At 41.3% G+C, this 19,095-nt stretch overlaps 1 protein-coding gene across 1 annotated transcript in view; it reads right to left on the reverse strand.

Moving 5' to 3' along the window:
- oprl1 (opiate receptor-like 1) overlaps positions 1 to 17,671 on the reverse strand; it is a 28,419-nt gene extending 10,748 nt beyond the window's left edge. The window contains exons 1-2 of the mRNA XM_012826094.3: positions 16,892 to 17,671; positions 16,215 to 16,435 (exon numbers count right to left, since the gene is read on the reverse strand). Of these exons, the coding sequence (XP_012681548.2) occupies positions 16,215 to 16,426 (212 nt within the window). The 5' untranslated portion in view covers positions 16,427 to 16,435; positions 16,892 to 17,671. The remainder of the gene's footprint in view (positions 1 to 16,214; positions 16,436 to 16,891) is intronic.
- Between the last annotated feature and the right edge of the window lie 1,424 nt (positions 17,672 to 19,095).

The raw sequence follows: 19,095 nt of genomic DNA on the forward strand, positions 1-19,095 counted from the left end.
GTCGACTTCAGGGACAAAGTAAGGACAAGGTAGGAATTAAGATAACGTACAGGAGAGTGCATAGTCAGATTTGTGTTAATGTGTTAATTAAAAACCCTCATAATATAGGATGCAAGATCCAAGCTATAAATTGTGTTAAGTGTTTTGTAAGATGGAGATATACGGTCAGTCTCTAAATTAAGCCGTAGTTTTGCATATGGTTGCTGCACTTGGAGACATAACCTGTTTCTAAAAATGCTGACACTGTTATCACTACTCTGGTTTTGTACTTAGAGGGTAATGAAGTTTAAGAATGTTATTGGCAAGGCAAGGTTCGCAGACATAAGTAGGATCAGTGGAAATAGGTTTTAGGGGATTGGTGGCTGAATTAACTAGTGCACTGCTACTTCCATATTGATATTTTCCAGGCTTTTTGCTATAGATTACAAAAAGGAAGTTATTAGCCACCACAACTGAAGCGGACGTATCCAAATGGAATGTAGAGGAAAGAAAGGAACCCTCTTTCCAATCCTGAGAGAAACACTCAAACATATGTTTCTTGAGTGTTGTGTTGTCATACCACTGGTACATTTCTGCCATACAGGGGCGGTTTTAGGCACGGGCGACCCGGGCAGCCGCCCGGGGCGGCACTTTTTCATAAGACGTGGGGGGCGGCAAGAGCACTTAAAAAAAAATGTATCTGGGCCGCGAAGCGGTTTTCTATTATCTATCATATCACTGTGTGTGGAATTGGCAAATTGGCGCCCCCTGCAGCTGCAGGCGCCTCTGCTCGCTAAGAAGGTGCCGTGGACAGATCCTGAGTGAGAAGGTAGAAGGGGGAAGGGGAGGGGGCGCGGGGGACAGTTCACCTCTGGGTCTCTCAAATGGAACGGACAAGGGGGGGGGGTGTCCACTGTATAGCAGTCACACCTCGACTTTCTTCCAAATAACGCACATTCATAACATTATAATTGCAGGCCTATAATTCCTGCACGTTTTTGTTTTTCTGAATTGTGTGAAATGGCTAATACAAATAGGTAATACAGAACGATTATGTGGTCACCAAGTCCAAGGTGAATTGGTGGAAGGAGACCACTGACTGCTTCAACTTATCCAACTGGTGAAGGTAGTACGTGGTTAGCAGAGTATAGATAGATAGATACTTTATTTATCCCGAGGGAAATTAAATACATCTTTTACAGAGTAGTCTATTACATTATCAAGATAACTATTGAAGGATGCTCAAGTGGAAAAGGTAAAAATGTGTTTTCAGTCAAGTGTAATTTAACCTAAATTCCTATTAAGGCAACCAGCTAATGTTGAGCACCAACAGAATTGTTTGCTAGCTAGCGTTAGCTAGCTGATTTGACCATAGGGTATGAACATGTTCATTCATCTTGACACTAGGCTAAAGTGTTAGCGAAGTCCCGCTAGCCACAACTAACAGAATATAACAGCATACTGAGTACTAGTATAATCTCAATAATGAACAGGTCGATAGCTAGCTGGTTACACCATATGTTTCCTTTTGACACAACTATACTAGCCAGCGTTAGCGAAATCCCGTTAGCCACGATTAGCTAACTCAACTAAACCATAATGCATGTTGAGTGCTTGCACAACCTAACTTGCAGAGAGCTGGTTAGCTAACATTAATGTACATGATGTGTGCATTGATTCTCTCTCTCAATTGAAAGATTTGTGCAATTGATACATTTAAGTTTGTCTTTCACTTATATTGTTATAATAAAAAATAAATAAGATTTTTTTTTTTCGGCGGGGGGGGGGGGGGGGGGGGGGCGCTCAGAGGGGGTTTCGCCCGGGGCGTAATTCCATGTAGAACCGCCACTGCTGCCATAGCATGGAGGACCTAAGGCACCTTATATGTAAATGGTCTGCATATGTAGAGCCCCTTTTCCCCCTCGTAGAGCACTCAAAGCGCTTTGCATGTTAATGCCTCAGGCATCTACCCATTCACACACCGACGGCGGAGGCTGCCATTCAGGGCGCCAACCGGCACATCAGGAGTGGTTGGGGGTTAAGTGTTGTGCTCAAGGACACTTTGACACTTGGTCAGGCGGAGTCACATTGAGTATTTTTAAATGGCTTTCAGCAATGTGCAAGCAAACACATTCAAACTACATGCTCAACTGAAGTACACAATCGTGATACCTTGCAAGATTGTCAGATTAAAAATAGTTATTCACTAGGGAAATTTTGTATTTGTAATTGAGACAAGCCTATAAGGAAATAACTTAGGGAACACACACATTGTTACATTAGCTGAACCCATTCCCAATGGTATTTCAGGAAAACAGAAACCACTGTTCCCTGCTTAACATCAGTGCTGTTTCTAAGTGTGTGTACTAAGGTACCGGAAGCTTAGCAACTATAAACTGCTGCAATTTCGTGGCAATTCTCCATATTTTCCTTTTTAGCCTCCATAAAGAGCTTTTATTATTGAGAGTGACACATTTGTATGTGCCCACAATAAACAGTGTCAAAATCTTTTTGATGTCTGCGAAATAGGCTGATACAGCTCTCGTTCAGGGAGCAGACAAAAGGAACAGCAACCTCCTCTCATCTGTGATATGCTACTATCCGGATCCCAACTACCCACCCCCACCAACCTGTCACCTCTCCCTACCTCGCCTTATACGCTTCTCCCACTTCACTCTTCACACCCCCAGCGCTCGTTCTCTTTTTGTCTCCATTCCGCTTTCACATATCCTGCCACTTTCCACTCTATCCTCCCCTTTCTTTTCCAGTGCGGCCTCTCATTTTTGAATGCAGCACAATATTTTAAAAAGCTCACAGAGATTATTCTAGTGCCTCTTGGCATGAGCCTTTTTTCAGGGTTTTAAGGGTGGCTTGTCTTTTCCTTTGAAAGCGTTATTATGAGATAATTATGCTGCATAGCTCATTTCCTCACACTGATTCTTTTAAACAGTGTGAGCTGGAACACCGCAGGGAACGGACTGGAAGCAAGGAAAAGGCAAAAGGGATGCCTAGCCTTTTCAGCCAATACAGCGTCCTTGTAATGGAGCAACAGGCGAGCTTTATTCTGGGGCACGGCAGAATTGGCTCAGTAACAGCAGTTAATAGAGAGCTTAAAAGTATATTAATGTGTAGGTCGTAAAAAGAACAGTCATTCTCATTCTAATGTTGTTGAGATCCATCAATTTGTGGAGCTACATACATACTGGATCATAACATAAATACGTAATTTCAGGATCCACTGAATGCATGCATCTTCGGTATGCTATGTTTTTGTGTATCTTGAAAAATCCTGAAGTATGAATATATTCTTTTCTTTTCAGGCTAGGGTACACTTTCAAAAACGCACACATCTGGCTGATTGAGAGATGTTTAACACTTTATGTTTAGAACTGAATGTAAAGGACACAAATCTAGATATAGAAGATTCAGTGCTGGCCCAAAACTTCTTAAGGAAAAATGATGGGTGGCTTGTCATGGAAGTCCCTCATCAAATGTGGTTACATGTGTGTAAAAGCTGAATCAGAGAAAACCTTGTTTGAACTCCATGTCAGCCTAGTTTCTCTGTTAACCTATCCTGTCACTTTATCTCCCCTGTCCATTAGGGAAGTTGGTGCTAAGAGTGAGAGTAGCTGAGGCTATGAAGCCATCATGTCCGTCAGTCAGTGCCAGCCGTCTCTCTCCTCTCTGTTTGAGACAACTGGTCCCTCTGAGAGTTCTGTGCCAGACAGTGTGATTCTCCAGACCCTGTCTAACACTACACTGTTTTTTTCCCAGCTCTGTGCGCTATCCCCATAGATTCACAGTTTCTCTCCAACTCAACCCTTCACCGAAGTGGAAGCTCCACTTGATACACTGCTCTCTCCGCATTCCTCCGCATTCTCCACTGAATTTCATATTCTAAAACTTCTATTCACACTGTGGTTTTGGTTTGTACTGCACAACTCTCTTTGTACCCACTGCTCTGCACTTACTTGCTGGCCAGACCACCTGGCTAGGGTGTTCCACGCAGCAGGTTTTGTTACCCTGTTTTAGTTGATTAAGCAATACCAGTGGGCATGGGTTGGTTTAGTTTGTCCACGTTACGTTTTGACAGCATCATTTCAGCACTTCAGACTTGCATCATGTGTCTTTCTATAAACTGTAGGGGTAATCAATGATATAATACTCAGCCCAAGTCACTAGCTAAGTTAAATCCATATTGTTGGTCATATATCTGTTTAAAGATTATCTTCTTATGGATCACAATCCTTTTTTTTTATAGATTATATTTATTATTTTCTTATAGCACATGTAATTAATTAGGTCTATTTCTTTATTTAGGGTCACAGATTTCATATTTGTGAGGTCAGAGTATTTATGGTACTTTATGGTAAAAGGGACAATGTTGTATCTGTCTACTTATGTCTGTTAGTCTTTACAGGTTGTCTGCTGGGTTCTGACTAATGCCTGAACTATCTTGAAATTGGGGATTATTAAATGTTACCATAAATAGCAAGAAGTAACACATTTAAGGGTGCGACCAAACGAGTAAGAAGTGTTTTGACCATATAGGTCTCTCTGTTTACACTGAGCTCCTACTGCACACTTAACCAGCACTGTAATAAAGTAAACACCAATATGAAAAAAAACATGACTTTTTTTTTGCGATTCTTTGTTTTGGCAGGCATAGTAACCCAAACAATTACAAGGCCCTTTACGAGGCAAGACAGAATATAAAAATCTGCTCTGAATGTGGAGCGATGAATAATTGTTTATATTTGAATTCATTTTTACCAGCAGAGTGGTAATAGTTTGATTAAAGCAAATTAGCAAAATAATCAGTGTCAACGAGCTAGATGGAGCTTAGTATTCAGCCCAGTGCTTTCTTTCAGTTGTCATGTGGGTTTGTTTATGCAATCTGTCCTGGTGTTAAAAGTTGGCAGCCAGGTTGTTTGTGTTCTCCCGGGCATTTAAAGCCACGAGAGCGGGTGTGAAAGCTGGGGTGGTTATGAGGGTGTGAGATTTGAACAGTGTGGACAGTGGCAGAATGATCATTCTCTCCCTGTTATGATATCTCCTAGGTGAGGGCAGAGAAAGAAAGCGAGAATGAGAGTGTGATAGAGAGAGAGAGAGAGAGAGAGAGAAAGATGCCCTGGAGCATCTGGGCCCATTAGAACTTCAAAACAATATGATAATTTGGTATAATGAATGACAGGAGTTAGGCCCAGACTGATCCCAAGAGATGCTTATGAGTAAGTGCACCTCATAAATGTAACATTTTCATTTCCAAACGGATGGCTCTTCCAGATACCTCTTGGTCTTCAAAATGGCAAGAAAAACGATAATATCTTATTGGATTATTTTAATTAAAGCTAATTATAAATGAGTAATACATTAATTTAGCCCTGACAAGGTGATAGCCCTGCGGAAAATGATATCAAGACCTCAAAATAGTCACCATTAATATGTTTTACTCCTTTCACAGATGCCTTGATGGGGACGCCAAAGGAGCAGGAGAAGAAAAATCACTCGCTGCTCTGTCACATAAACTGTTCATGACAGCTCATGTATGATGATTTATTCAAAGTTACTATAGAATTTTTCTGCCTTGCGGGAACAGAGCTCAATAAAGAAAAAAAGAGAGAGAAAAAAAAAAGAAAACCTTGAGAAATTAAATTTCATCTCCCATACCATAATATTTCAAAATTGAATGAATCGCCTGCATTATTAAAGATGGGTGTCAACACGAACGCTGTCTGAGAGGCAGTCGGTGTTATTAAGGGGCAGAAGACAGCTTCTCACTCTGAGCTCATACAGTCATATCTGTTAATTTTCTGAGGATACAATGGTCTCCGCCAGAACAGACCAACAAACAAACCTAGCAACTGAATGTGCTTTCAGAGCATTCCCAGCCGTTTTACTGATTTCAGGTCATCTGATGATTAGTTTAATATGACCATGAATCATTTCAATGCAATAGCTGTTATATTTTTGGCCATTTTTGAAAATTGAAACATGGCAGTTATTGAAACAGGTTCAAGCCATTTATAAAGTGCTCTGGCAACACCCGAATAATCAGAGAGGCAATTAAAAACTGAATATACGGCCGATAATATCAGGCTGATGGCAACAGCTTCGTGATGACCTTTTGAATAGACCAGTTGTCATTAAAAGCCCTTTTTTTTGGCCCGCCAATCAGTCATTGTTGTGGGCAGTAAAATCAGGGCCTGCTGACAAAGACCTTTCAGACTAAGTGAGCTCGTGCCAGGGAGTGGGCCAAAGCTCAGGGATATAACCAAAAGCTCTGACATTAATGGCCACAGCTCTCTTTTAAAAGATTGAAAATATTTGAAATTGAAAATAGTTTTTCAATAGTACACTATCTACGTAAATCACACATTGAATGGACATGACAACAGTATGATGGAAAGCAAGTAACACTAACAGACATTGAAGACTCAGGCGAGCAAACAAAGGTATTGAGAGCACACCATGACTGGGAAACTCTGGTGAGATAATTATCCTTTATTACACGGCTCTTCTTAATGCTGTAGAATGCTCCATTCACTTGTATGGGGCTTCCCAACGTTCTTTGGTCAACTATTTTTTCATATTTGACCGTTGCTATGCATAATTGACCGCTGTCAAGGGAAGTGGCCTTTTTGCCTCGGATTCACGTCTTTCGTAGCACTCCGCAAGTAGTCCGGTAATTTATCAACCTCAGTGTATTCCGTTGCTTAGCGACGTCAGCTGATCTGATCTTGAGTTTCAGCTGACAGTTGAGCAGCTGTGTTCTAAAGAATGTTCAACGTCTTTGGCGAACTATTTCTCTGCTTTTTAACACCACGAATGGTAACAAATAAAATGTAATTAAAATAATATTATAAAAAGACACACTGTGTTAAGTTATTTTTTCGTTTTGGCAAGTAGCCGTGTAATAAGCAGGATAATGTATAGAACGCCGGTCATTATCGGGAAAATAAGCCCCGACAGGGCGAACAGCACCCCGACGTTCTATACATTATCCCTTACATAACCATTGACTTCTGGAATTCTACAGAGACACTCAGTCTCCACGACTCGTTGAGTTGCCCTCAATGTTCCAAAAGTTTCCACAAAAGGCGCGAGTGCCATGTCACAGACTAAATATATACGATCTGTTGTGGGTTCCGACAGGGCGAAATCAATCTCTCTTGACAGCGAATGTGAAACACTGTGCACTGTGCCAGGGGTAATTGGGTGTAAAGGATTCCAAACACACAATGGTGCTAAGGGAATGTGTCGCACATGCCGATGCCGAGAAGCGTAGTGATCAGACCAGACGACGGGCCGGATAGACTTGCATTCCAGGCAATATCACGGCCATCCCCACAGGACAGCACTCCATTATGTCAATCACAGCTAAACAAAGTGGATGGCGACGGTAGGGTGAAGCATGCCATATGCAGACACACAGCCATGAATGTTTACATTGTGATCTCTCGCGGTTTGAGGCACAAGAGGTTTTAAATGGCCATTTACCTCCTTCCATACACTTCAAATTTTCCAGAAAACACGTAAAAACCCTCTTTAAAATAAACAGAGAGCACAGTTTAGATGATTATGGCACTTATACAATTAGCATCCAGTACGCTAATCTAGGATGACATTTTCCAGTAATGTGAAAAGTATGGTTTTATATGTAAAGCAATATTCTCTCTCAGAATTAATTAAAAAAAAATAAACATGAACCTCTGAGTGATAATTTCATTTTATATGCACGCTAGTTATGTTATTTGCTTATACTCTGTGTTGTCCATTTACTTTTGTTGAATTGCATCTTACATGCCAATTGTTAATGATAATGCATTGTTTGTGTGTTCACTTGAGTTATTGCAGTTTTGGCCCACAATCAGAATAATACCTCAATTATTGCCGAACCGTGTAGCTAGTGTAGTGTAGTTTAACTATGACAAAGGATGCCGAGTCAAAGGTCAGTGAGAGGCCTTACCAATCAATAAAACCAATCTCTGAAAATGATTTTAAATGGATGTTGGAGATACTGAAACATCTGCACCAAAAAGGCCTTTCTAAGAAGACAGACACCTAAAAGTATGTTTTTACTGTTGACATCATATCAATATAGACGTCAGAATGGCTTTCCGGCAAAGTGCTTGTTACATTTCCCAAATAATTTGAAAAGGTTGCAAAGGTTTTGACAGAAAATTATTTTCAGAGATTGGTTTTATTGATTGGTAAGGCCTCTCACTGACCTTTGACTTGGCATCCTTTGTCATAGTTAAACTTTTTTTCCCTGCAAGCTACACGGTTCGGGAATAATTGAGGTATTATTCTGATAATGGACAGTTTGGAATGTTGTCAGGAAAATCACATCTATGAATTGGTGAATCTCCTTGGTTGTACCTTGCATTCCTCTCCCTTAGAGAGCATTTAGAATGGGAAAACCCATTCAGTCTCTTGACTACCACCATTGCCAAGTTCTTCTCTAGTCCGAAACTGCATGTGATCCAGCATTGTCCGCTGCCATGTTCAGTCCCAAACTAGATGGCTAGCCCTTCCAAACCAGCAAACTCTGGCTAATTTCCTCTGCACTTTCCTACCATCTTTTATCAGTGTGCGTTACAGTCATAACTACTCTCAAGCAACACCAACCCGTATCTAACTTTATTCAGTGCATGAAGCAGACACACAATATCTACAAACACAAAGACACATAGAGACACAGGGTCTGCTATGCTCTCACTTGACTGTCACTGCTTAAGGGACATGCAAAGCTTTCTATTTGATTAGATTAGAGACAGACCAGAGACGACATCTGGACACACTCTGTCTCTCACGCAGCCCATGGTAAAAATGCCTTGACTACGCTGTTGTGAAACCACTGTCCTTGTTACACTAAGGAAATCAATGAAAATAATCTGTTCATCTCCCCAAAGTAACTAGATTATTTCACAGTCTTGGAAGGAAATCAAAAAGGTGAGAAACCATTTACACACACGAATGAGAACTGACTATATAGCCTACAAAGGAGTATTTCAGAGCCCCACATGACATTGTATAAAATAGACCAGCTTTTCACTATAATTGACAGTCAAATATCCTACTACAACTGGTGAGTCTAGTGCTTATTGAGGGTAATGCCATTTTTCAGTCCCAGCAGACTACCACCACACAAAAAGGTAGGAGGCAATGAATGGGAATAGCACACAATGTTTGAAACATAACAGTGCGAAAGGAGGAAAGAAATAAGAAAAAAGTGAAATATGTTATAAGCCATAATATTCTGCAATATCCCACACCACAGGGGCACCTTCATTGAAATGATGTGTTGAAGCTAAACTCAACTGTTATTTGTACCCCTATAGTCCTGGTAGGGGATCCAGTCTTTACCAGGTGTAAGACCCAAGGCCTTCTATGTTTATGTTTAAATTGTTATTTTATATTGGACCATACAATTATTTTCATTGGACCATACATAACTAAATGCTAAAGCAGTTAGTCACTGTTCACTGTAAGTCTTCCTTCTGTAGTGTACCGTTGGACAGATCATATTTTCCTGGATGTGGATGTGGAAAATATAAGATAAACATCTATAAGCAGCAGGTGATATCTGCCCTCAATCTCTCTGCATGGTTGTTCCGTGCTACCTCATTACCATAGCTGCGAGTGTGCTGTTGGTGCTGAGAACAAAGCAGCGAAGTTCTGCATATATTCTGTGGGAGAACAGGTTCATTAAGGGCCGAGCCCGATGCTAACATCACAAAGCAAGCCAGCCAACAACAGTCTGCAACAGACTCAAACAAGGCATATTTTAAACAAAAAAATAAACATCCTCTCTAAAAAACATCTACTTCAGGTAACTCTCCAAGAAGCAAGGCAGGCATAGTTTCCCATCACTCATGTCTGTAAATGATGAATGATTTACAAAACTGAGCACAGCATGTGCAGCTTTCTGTAGTATTTTCTCTCTTTTTTTACATGTTTTGGGAAGACGCCAGCCAGAGCATAACTGTTCGCTGCCTGCCAAGAACACTACAGCGGCTGTGTTTGACTGCAGGGGCACTTTTGGTAAATAAAGTGCATTGTCAGCCAGTGAGCTACTGTCAATCCCAGCGCCCTTCCCCAACACAGCAAGCACACATAAATATATTGACCTACACACAAACACCGCTAACCCATCACCAAACAAAAGCGGCACTTGGCTGCCGATCCGCGAGAGTAAAATGTCTCATTAAAAAAAATATGGAAAATATAGAATGGCTACATATTGAGCTCGGGCTTGGGGAAATTACCCCCGCTGAAATAAATGTGTCCTTCCCCATAAATTGCCATCTGAGGCATCATTAGCGCAAATGACTTGCACCGTGACGATTCCATTCTTAACTCCTTAGGCACCGCGTGGAGGATCAAATCAAAAAGGGAGTTCTGCGAAAGAGACCAGTGATGAATGTCATGCACATTTCAATCCCTTTAAAGCACTTCCTTAAAAAGCACCCGGGTGGTTGCGAAGGTTCATCTTCTAACATCAGACCTGATAATGACAGTCTATTCATCACTTGAAAAGAGGCCTCTCTGGTGCTTGAGTGGCTGACTACTATCGTTTTGTGAAACAAATTATTCTTGGGAGCAATAACTACCCCCAAAACCTCCACAAGGACACAGTACAAGAATACTCTTATGAAGCAACAGTGGTTTGTTGATGTTTTGCCATCATACAGCTACAATCACAATAGGTACACAAGGAATATACATTTTCAAGTTGGTGCAGCACTTGCTGAGCGTAAACATTTTACATCCCTTACAGATAATTCAGAGATTTGGAGGTAATGAGGTCCCTGGACCATAAATACTATTTTCTTTGTAAAAAGAAACAAAAAAGAGTCAATATCAAAATCAATCGTAGTCTGACACGTTGAGGAACTGGAATATTTCTATGGCTCAATTCTTTGCTGCAGCCACTGGTGGAGTTGTCTATGTACAAATGTTATCAGTATATAAGCACACCGTCAGACCACTGTATAAGTAAAGATGGCAGAAATGCTAACCTGAGCAGAGTTCTCATACTGTTATTGTAGAAAGCTCTTGTCCAACAGCAGCAATAAATCATAATTTTGTAAAGTGGTTGCAAAACAAGAGACACTGGGAGACACATATGCATTTTCAACATCAAAGTTCCCTTACATTCCCTATTACCAACCACAATGTGTTCTGACGACTGAAAACAATAGAAACTAAATTATATACTTTCTTAAGCTATTAGAGAAAGCAGTAGTAGGAGGACAAAACACTTAGAGAAGAGCAGAGCCCACAGTAAGACCATAACAAGCTCATGTGTCATCTGATATAAATGACTCACTTAAAGGGCAGCTTCTCCATGACTCTTGTTTTGGAAAAGTGATAGAAAGAGTATCACCCTACTACCACCAAGACATCGACTCATAGCATGAAGTCAGTGGGCTGTGACAACTCCAAATCCCCGGGGCTTCTTGGCTAAGTTGATAAATGCACGAGAGATATCAGGAGGCCCACGCTTCTAAAGCCCTTCTCTAGCTGCAGGTCTTGTTTGATTGAAGCGAAGAAGAACAGAAAATAACCCCAATAAAAACTCAATGATCAGACATACTCTGAGCAAAAGCTCTCTTTTTGTCCCTGTTGGCTGTGAGGAGATAACACGAAACCAGACATTTTGAGAGCGAGAAAGAGAGAGAGAGAGAGAGAGAGAACTGAACTGATTTTCTGATCTCACTAGGAACCTTTTTCAATTATCACATTCCATTTCAGCCTTCTGCTTGTCCCCTGTGATTCCTCTGTTTTATTGGTTTCCTTTCCAATGTAAATCCATTTCCAAGTTTGTGAAATTAACTTCTAAATCACAGCCAACAGCAGAATCCATTAACACAGAACTCCCTGTCACCATTCCAATATTGTATGCCTAAAGTCATTCACTCATATTGCAGAGTGAGCTAATTGACTGAGATCTGACTAATTATTGTCATGGCCACTTGAGGCATCATAAATAACAATAGATGTATGATGACTCTTAAATAGATCTAAGATAAAGAGATAACATTGAGATTGGCTTTAGGTTAAAACTCTAAATACTTATTCATCACATGCAATCACAATGCTGTCTGAAATTAAATTTACACAACATGTCTGCCAGTCAATTTGGCATTTTGCAGAGTTTTTTGAAAGCCAGAGAAGTAAACTAATGTAAAGTATAGAGCACAAAATGGAGAAGCTTCTGGACAGTCAGGTATGGCAATAGAGATTTTCTTCACAGAGACTCCACATCAATGTGATAATGTGCCTTACTGCTGACATAGCACATGTAACAAACCTGTGGTTACCTCTCTGGGCCCGTATTATTCAAGATTATCGCTACAAGAGCACAAATTACCCCAGAGAGTTAGAAGCCATTAGAACTGCATCTCGCTGCAAAAGGCAGGGCTTTAACAGCTGTAGGCTGCAAGTAGTGTCAATCCATGATCCTTAAAACAGCACAGTCAGCTTAGGAGCTAACAGCATGCTTTCACCTCAGCCTGAGCAACATCATCAAGGCTCCATCCCAAGACTTGGCAGATTCATTCATTCAAGTATTGCCTGCAACTACCAGACACCACTGTGTACACAAACACACTCACACACTCACAGACACACAATATACAATACATTTCCATACATGTTTAGAATGACTCCCTTTACACATGCAAGGTGTAATTACTGCTTGTGTAGCTTCTTCCTACCTTGGAACCCTAAGCTCAGCTGGGAGGCACGGCACTGTTTTGAATCTGCCCACACTACTCTTAAGCAACAGCGCCATGGAAACAGCCAATCACAATGCAGTAGGAGGATATTTATGCCCCATGCCGTCGAGCTGATTCCTTCCTTTAGATGTGGCTGGAGGAGGACGCATTCATTAAGCTATAGCATTGATCAAAAGGGCATTGGCTGGCTGAAGTGAAAATGGACAGGGCTCGCGGCCTTTTCCCATGCACTCTGCAAAATTGCTCTTCACATTTCAGTGTCAGCCACTTGGCTATATCTTTTCTGATATTCTTTTACAGAGATGGAGCAGGCCTGTAAAGAAAAACAGTCGCTGCCTATGGAAGTTTTATGGCTATATGGAGGTCTATTAAGGACTAATAACCCAATTGGGATAATATAAAACAGCCAACTCAAATTATATGAGTTTGTTTTTATAGCTGAGATGAAGACGGGTTCAAGCACTTTGAATGTTTTATGCTACGGGAAACCGGGGGCTGGAGTAATATCTCATTTAGATTTTGACCATGAAGATGAAAAATATTACGGTAGCTTGGCGTCACAGGTCTAGATCTCGACCAGCATCTCCAGAGTGGGTGCAGAGTTACAGCAAGGGGGCATGGGCTGAGGGCGAAAAAACACAACGAGAACCCTACATAAACTCTTACAGCATAGTAGCCTGTAACTTACCTATTTGGTGATGAGTTTATAGCCTACTTTGTACTTATATAATATGGTCAGGGCCTACTGTTTAGCCTGTATGTTAGAAGGGATAGCCTAATTATTAATACAATGGACATGTGCCTAACATGAACAGATCCAAAGAACGGAACGATACACAATCTTTGTCAGCTATACTGCCAAAAGAAACCAGTTAGTGTGCTGGCAAGCTTCTATCAGTGTCAGCTGGGCTGCTGGTGGTGTTTAGGTAGTAAGCTTGCTAAGTTTTGGAACAGAACTCCTTATTGCTGCTTTAACTGATTGATGAAATTAAATTGAAAACTTGTCATTGTCAAAGGGGGGGGGGGGGGGGGGGGGGGCATTTCAATGAAAGGTTTGGGAAGCGCTGCTTTAAGTAATAGAGAAGCACAGAGTAGGGAGAACTATATAGCTATGATTTTCATAAATGGTGTTCACACACCATAGTGGATTAAGCTTCCCAGGCAACAGTGACATTTTAAAAGCGTTGAAAGTACTGGACAAAAGATGAAGAAAATACACAAAAGACTACAATACATCCACCTGTGTCTACAAAGATCTCTCCACATAACAACACAGGTATTTCACTTAGACAGCAGGGCATGACTCTCCGAACGTCAAGAGTCTGAGGAAAGACATACTTGGACCTCTACAATGGATGCCAGACGAGCAAGGAGCAGACACACAAAGACAATGCTTTTAAGAGCCACATTCTGTTTCTATCGGAGATAGACAAAGACAGAGTAAGTCAACAGGACTCTACGCACCACACCGGGTGTGGGTGGGTGACCTACGAGTAGGCCCGCATCCAGAGAGTGGGCCAAGAGTGACACGTTTATCATCACTGCCTCATCACTGGCCCCGGCAGCACGCGCTACAAGTTATTACTGTTGAATAACACAGACACATACTGGGCCAGATGGAGGGGCCACACACTCAACACCAAATAAGGTTAACAGGGAGGGGGTAGGTTAGCAACAGATGTGACCTTCTCAGAAATGTGCAGGAGGGTCTGGTGGTGATGGTCGGGTAGGTGGGCTCTATTTGATCAAACATTTGCCTTGAAAACAAGCCAACTTGTGGGTATGTTAATGAGAGGGGCAATGATAAGAGATCAAAGGAAGGTAGACGGCTATACATGCCTAGGCAAACAAAGCATGAGAAAACCACTGATTCCATTCATCACTGAGAGCAACATAGCTAATGCAACAGTTATAGCACTGTGACACAGCACTGAGTTCGGAGGGGACAAAAAAAATACTACAACAAAGCATGCCCATATCTACCATTGAGCACACTGAGGTCATGTCCTCTCTATTTTTTTCTGCAGGCTGACGACAACTGGAATCCATGCATTAGTGCAGCATTACGTAAAGTAGATTTTAAACGTGTCGTTTTAGCTGCAAATGCACGCAAACGCACAGCCATGTATTCCTGCCTGATGTACTGTTGTCTTAATGCATATTGAAAACAAAAATGGGTGACACGCTGAAACAAACTAGACTAACTTTTAGAAAAGGGAACGGGAGTGAAGCCACATGCAAAGAGGAAGAGAGAAGGTGAGCAAGAAAAGGGGTTAAGGACGGGTAGGCCTATAGCCAAGGAGGAGATGCTAACCTACATTTTAGGCAATTTGGGAATGCCACACTGACAATTTTACCATGCTTAATTGCAATGATGGATGGATTACCTTTTTCATAAACATAACTCAACATAGCCTATTATCAAATAATACCAACTCATGGACTAGTTATTTAGACTTGTGTTTTCATTTAAGAATCAGCAGGGGAGACATGAGAGAGAAACAAACAGGCAGTTTATCCTGAAGGGAGATAGTCAGGAGAGGAGAAGAGAAGAAGAGGAGAGGGACAGAACAGGGAAAGGGCCTTCCAAAGAGAGGTCCTGATAAATTATCTGCAGCCGACCCAGCAAATGTTTTTATCATTAATGCACAATTCCTTCATGTTACCTTATGTTGTACTTCCTTGCTAATTCTCTCTCTCTAACTCACTCACGTTCGCAGAGTTTAATATGTAAATAAATGAATTATTGCTCCAATATGTGTACATATACAAAACAATGAAAATTATGGGCGGTTCAAATGTAAACAATGTTGTAGAAATTGAAAGATAAATCAGATTTTCACATCTCAAATCACTGAAGAGTGTTCTGTTCATGGATTACAACAAAGGAGAGTTTTCTGTTTAAGTACATGGTCACTGAAGTCCCTATGTTTACCTTGGAGACCCATTCTAAAACACAACAGATGATAAAAAGACATTATATGGTCAGACATTGGATTTTGAAAACCCATGAAAGTTTGTAAATCACAGCCTGATGTGTTTCAGACAGTTCCTCTTGACAGTGGAAATACTCCTAGGCCTAAAATATGCACAAAATGTGCTAATGCACAATTAACCCCTATGTAGTGTCCACTGAATGTTCACTCTGAAGCACGTAAAAGCACCTCTCTTTTCAGAAATGGGTCAACACGTGGCTCACTTGACCTTGCCAGTGTGACTGGCTTGGATGTATCAGAGACAACCACAGGTCCTCAACATCTCCCTGAAGGATACAGGCTAAATGCTACCGTGGGCTCCAAGTGCTCTATGCGCAGCCATTATGACAATTCTCAGTTCCCAGAATTCCCCACGATCGCTTGTACAACCTCCACCTGAACCCTTCTAATTAGACACTCACCAGGCAATGGTCTCATTAGAGCAACAATAGCAAACAGGTGACATACACACAAGCACATATCCTACCGATGTATTGCTTTAAAACAACCTTACCTGACAATCACGTACATGACCAGGCAGTTCCCCACCAGCCCCACCACGCAGACAATCATGTACACCATTACGATGGTGATCTTCAAACCACTGGGGAGGAAATTCTCCTCAGTCTCATTTGAATGAGTGAAGTTGTCATGAAACAGCGACTCGTTGTACAGCTGAAAGTGTCTGAAGTCGACGAAGCCTGATTTGTTTAGGAACTCCATCATCCTTATTTTCTGTGAAAAATGAAGATAATGATAGAGAGAGTGGAGAGAGAAAGAGGGTGTAGGACAAAATGTAAACACAACATTTGCCTCAGCGTATCATTACAAACATGCTGGATGCATGAATTTGATATAACAGATATTATACTGTATAAAGCTACGCGCTACAGGGTCCCGTAAAAAAATGCCAAGCAGGTTTACATAAGACTTGAAATCCACGAGGGCAAACGGCTACTGCGGATAAACTCCGAATCTACACTGTTTACAAGCAACAGTTACACACTGGTGGTGATAATGGTTTCATACGAAGTAATCTGCAGCCAACGTCTGCTGTTGTCTCATTGTTTTCACTACGTTCCATATTGTCATGAGACTGATAATAACCAACAAGAAAGAAGTTCTCCAGGGAACAATGTCAAAAACGCAAGAAGTAAATGCAACGGGAATTGAAGGTTAGTGTTCACATACCCTTGATACAGAAGAAAGCCGAGGTCCGTGCGATCCTTATTCGAGAGAAGACGTACCCTCAAGCTTGCCGAATGTAACTCAGAGAGAATATTTTGTTGCAATATGTGGTTAGTTTGAATATTGTTCACACAACACCCTGTTTACGTCTCAGTCTTCCCGTGGTGTTGTCTTTTCCATAGTCGCGAGAAATTCAGATTACTGTAGATTTCTGGGTAGAGAAACATTTTTTTCTCTGCGTGTATGTGTGTGTGTGTGTGTGAGAGAGAGAGAGACAGGGAGAGAGAGAGAGAGAGAGTTCAAAGGGAGGGGGAGGTGTGTTTGAAGGCTTGCTGGTTGTTTTAGTTCCCTGGAATAGGTTTGCTCGTCAAACTACAGTGGTGTCCGCTCTCCGCTTGGTTCGACTCCCTCGTGCCCCCTCTCCAAGCTCACACTGCTTCCCCGCACGCGTTTCCCCTAAACTCATTACGCACGAGTCCCGCGCAGCTGGACAGTTTGCGTCGGCCCAACAAGGCACGGCGTTGAGGTCAGTTTCCCTGTCTTGCAAATTTCAACCAGAGGTGCCCGTGGTATATGTCCCGTTTTTAACCGACCCAGTCGCCAGGAGCAGGATATGGAGAACTAAACTCAACGAATCACGATGTACTATTCCATAAAAGACTATGAAATCAAAGATCTTATATGAGCTGTTCCACAGCGCCACAGTTCCAGACAACCTCGTCTGATCTCTGTGTGCCTGCAGGTATACAGGGTCCAGAGGGAATTGATGATATTTGTCTCGGAAAATATAAGGTTTCATTTGTTCATGTACACTGACTTGTTCTTCGGTGCAAGTTTTCAAGTGAGATTGCAGAATGCCAGGCAGAACCTAACAACAAAGGCTTTTGTGCTTGAAAGGTACATTTGTCTTATGTGCTTCACGTTCTGTCAGATTCCTACATCAACGTATTATTCGAATCAGATGAACATTTTTCAAAGACTCTTTCTCTGATAAATGACTGAATAATATTCTCGATCCCGACGGCTCCATGTCATGTTCTTTCGTTCTTGAGGCGTTCTCCGTGACTTTCAGCCAACTTAATGGCTACAGGGGGTGCTAGTGCTCAGAGAACGCAAGTCATAAATCACATAAAGTCAGAACAGCTAATGGAAAATGAATGCGGTTTCGGAGGCTTGATCCTATAGCCTACTAAAGATGCGTTGAGAAGCTGTAGCCTACTTAGATACGCACACATCTATATACGATTTTCCATAGAGCACAAGATCGAGACATAATATTTACATTTTTGAAAGAAATGTGTTTAAAAAAGGCTAAAAGATGGTCTTTCCTAAACATACCACAGATGTCACATATCGCAGATCACAACAGACATTATCACGTGGACGTGTAACAATTCCGTCCTTGTCCATGGTCCTGAAAGTAAGGTTTTTGTTTGACTTGATTGGGTTTCGCATACATGATTGCACCTTAATTAGCTGAAGTCTGGCCTCACACAGAGGTACAGACACCTCTAATAGTAATGTTTTGAGTCGTCTATGAGAAAAGATTGTCATTTGAATGACAGTCATGATAGGAAATCAACTGAACAACTTACATGCCATTGTGTATAGGGTTCACTGAACAAAAAACGAAACAGACAAAGTAGAGATTGAGTTGAAGTAGGGGCTTGAATGGCAGTTCTATGCAAATGTGTGTTTGGGATTGGTTTGAAGAATGGCACCCTTTAAGCACCCTCAGTTTATTGTATATAAGAACTTTGAAAGGCATTGTTCCAACAATATGTTGTTTAAGATCAAGATTTGTAACACAGATCAATTGCTGAGTAGAAACTGATGTCTATACCTTTGTATCATGCTTTTCTGAGGGCTAAGACTGGATGATGTACTGAATGAGTTTCTTTCACTTGTCTCCACTAATCTGACAGATATGAAAAATGTACATAATATATATTTTTTCTATGTGTCATGTTTGCCTTTCAACCCACTTTACAGTGAACATAGCTGTGACAGACTTTAAGTATGTTAGTTTATTTAAGTCTATTCATACTTTATTAATGTTGAGTGTAAGTGCAACCTTGTTAAGAATGTGTTTGTTCATTTTCTTGTGTGCAGTATCCTAACATGTTGTAGCATGTTACCCGTTCTTGAGTGAGGAAAAAGTCATGGCCAGAAAATCAGTGTCTTCACAAGAGAAATGATATCCTCTT

This window comes from Clupea harengus, chromosome 4 (assembly GCF_900700415.2).
Source record: "Clupea harengus chromosome 4, Ch_v2.0.2, whole genome shotgun sequence".
NCBI lineage: Eukaryota > Metazoa > Chordata > Actinopteri > Clupeiformes > Clupeidae > Clupea > Clupea harengus.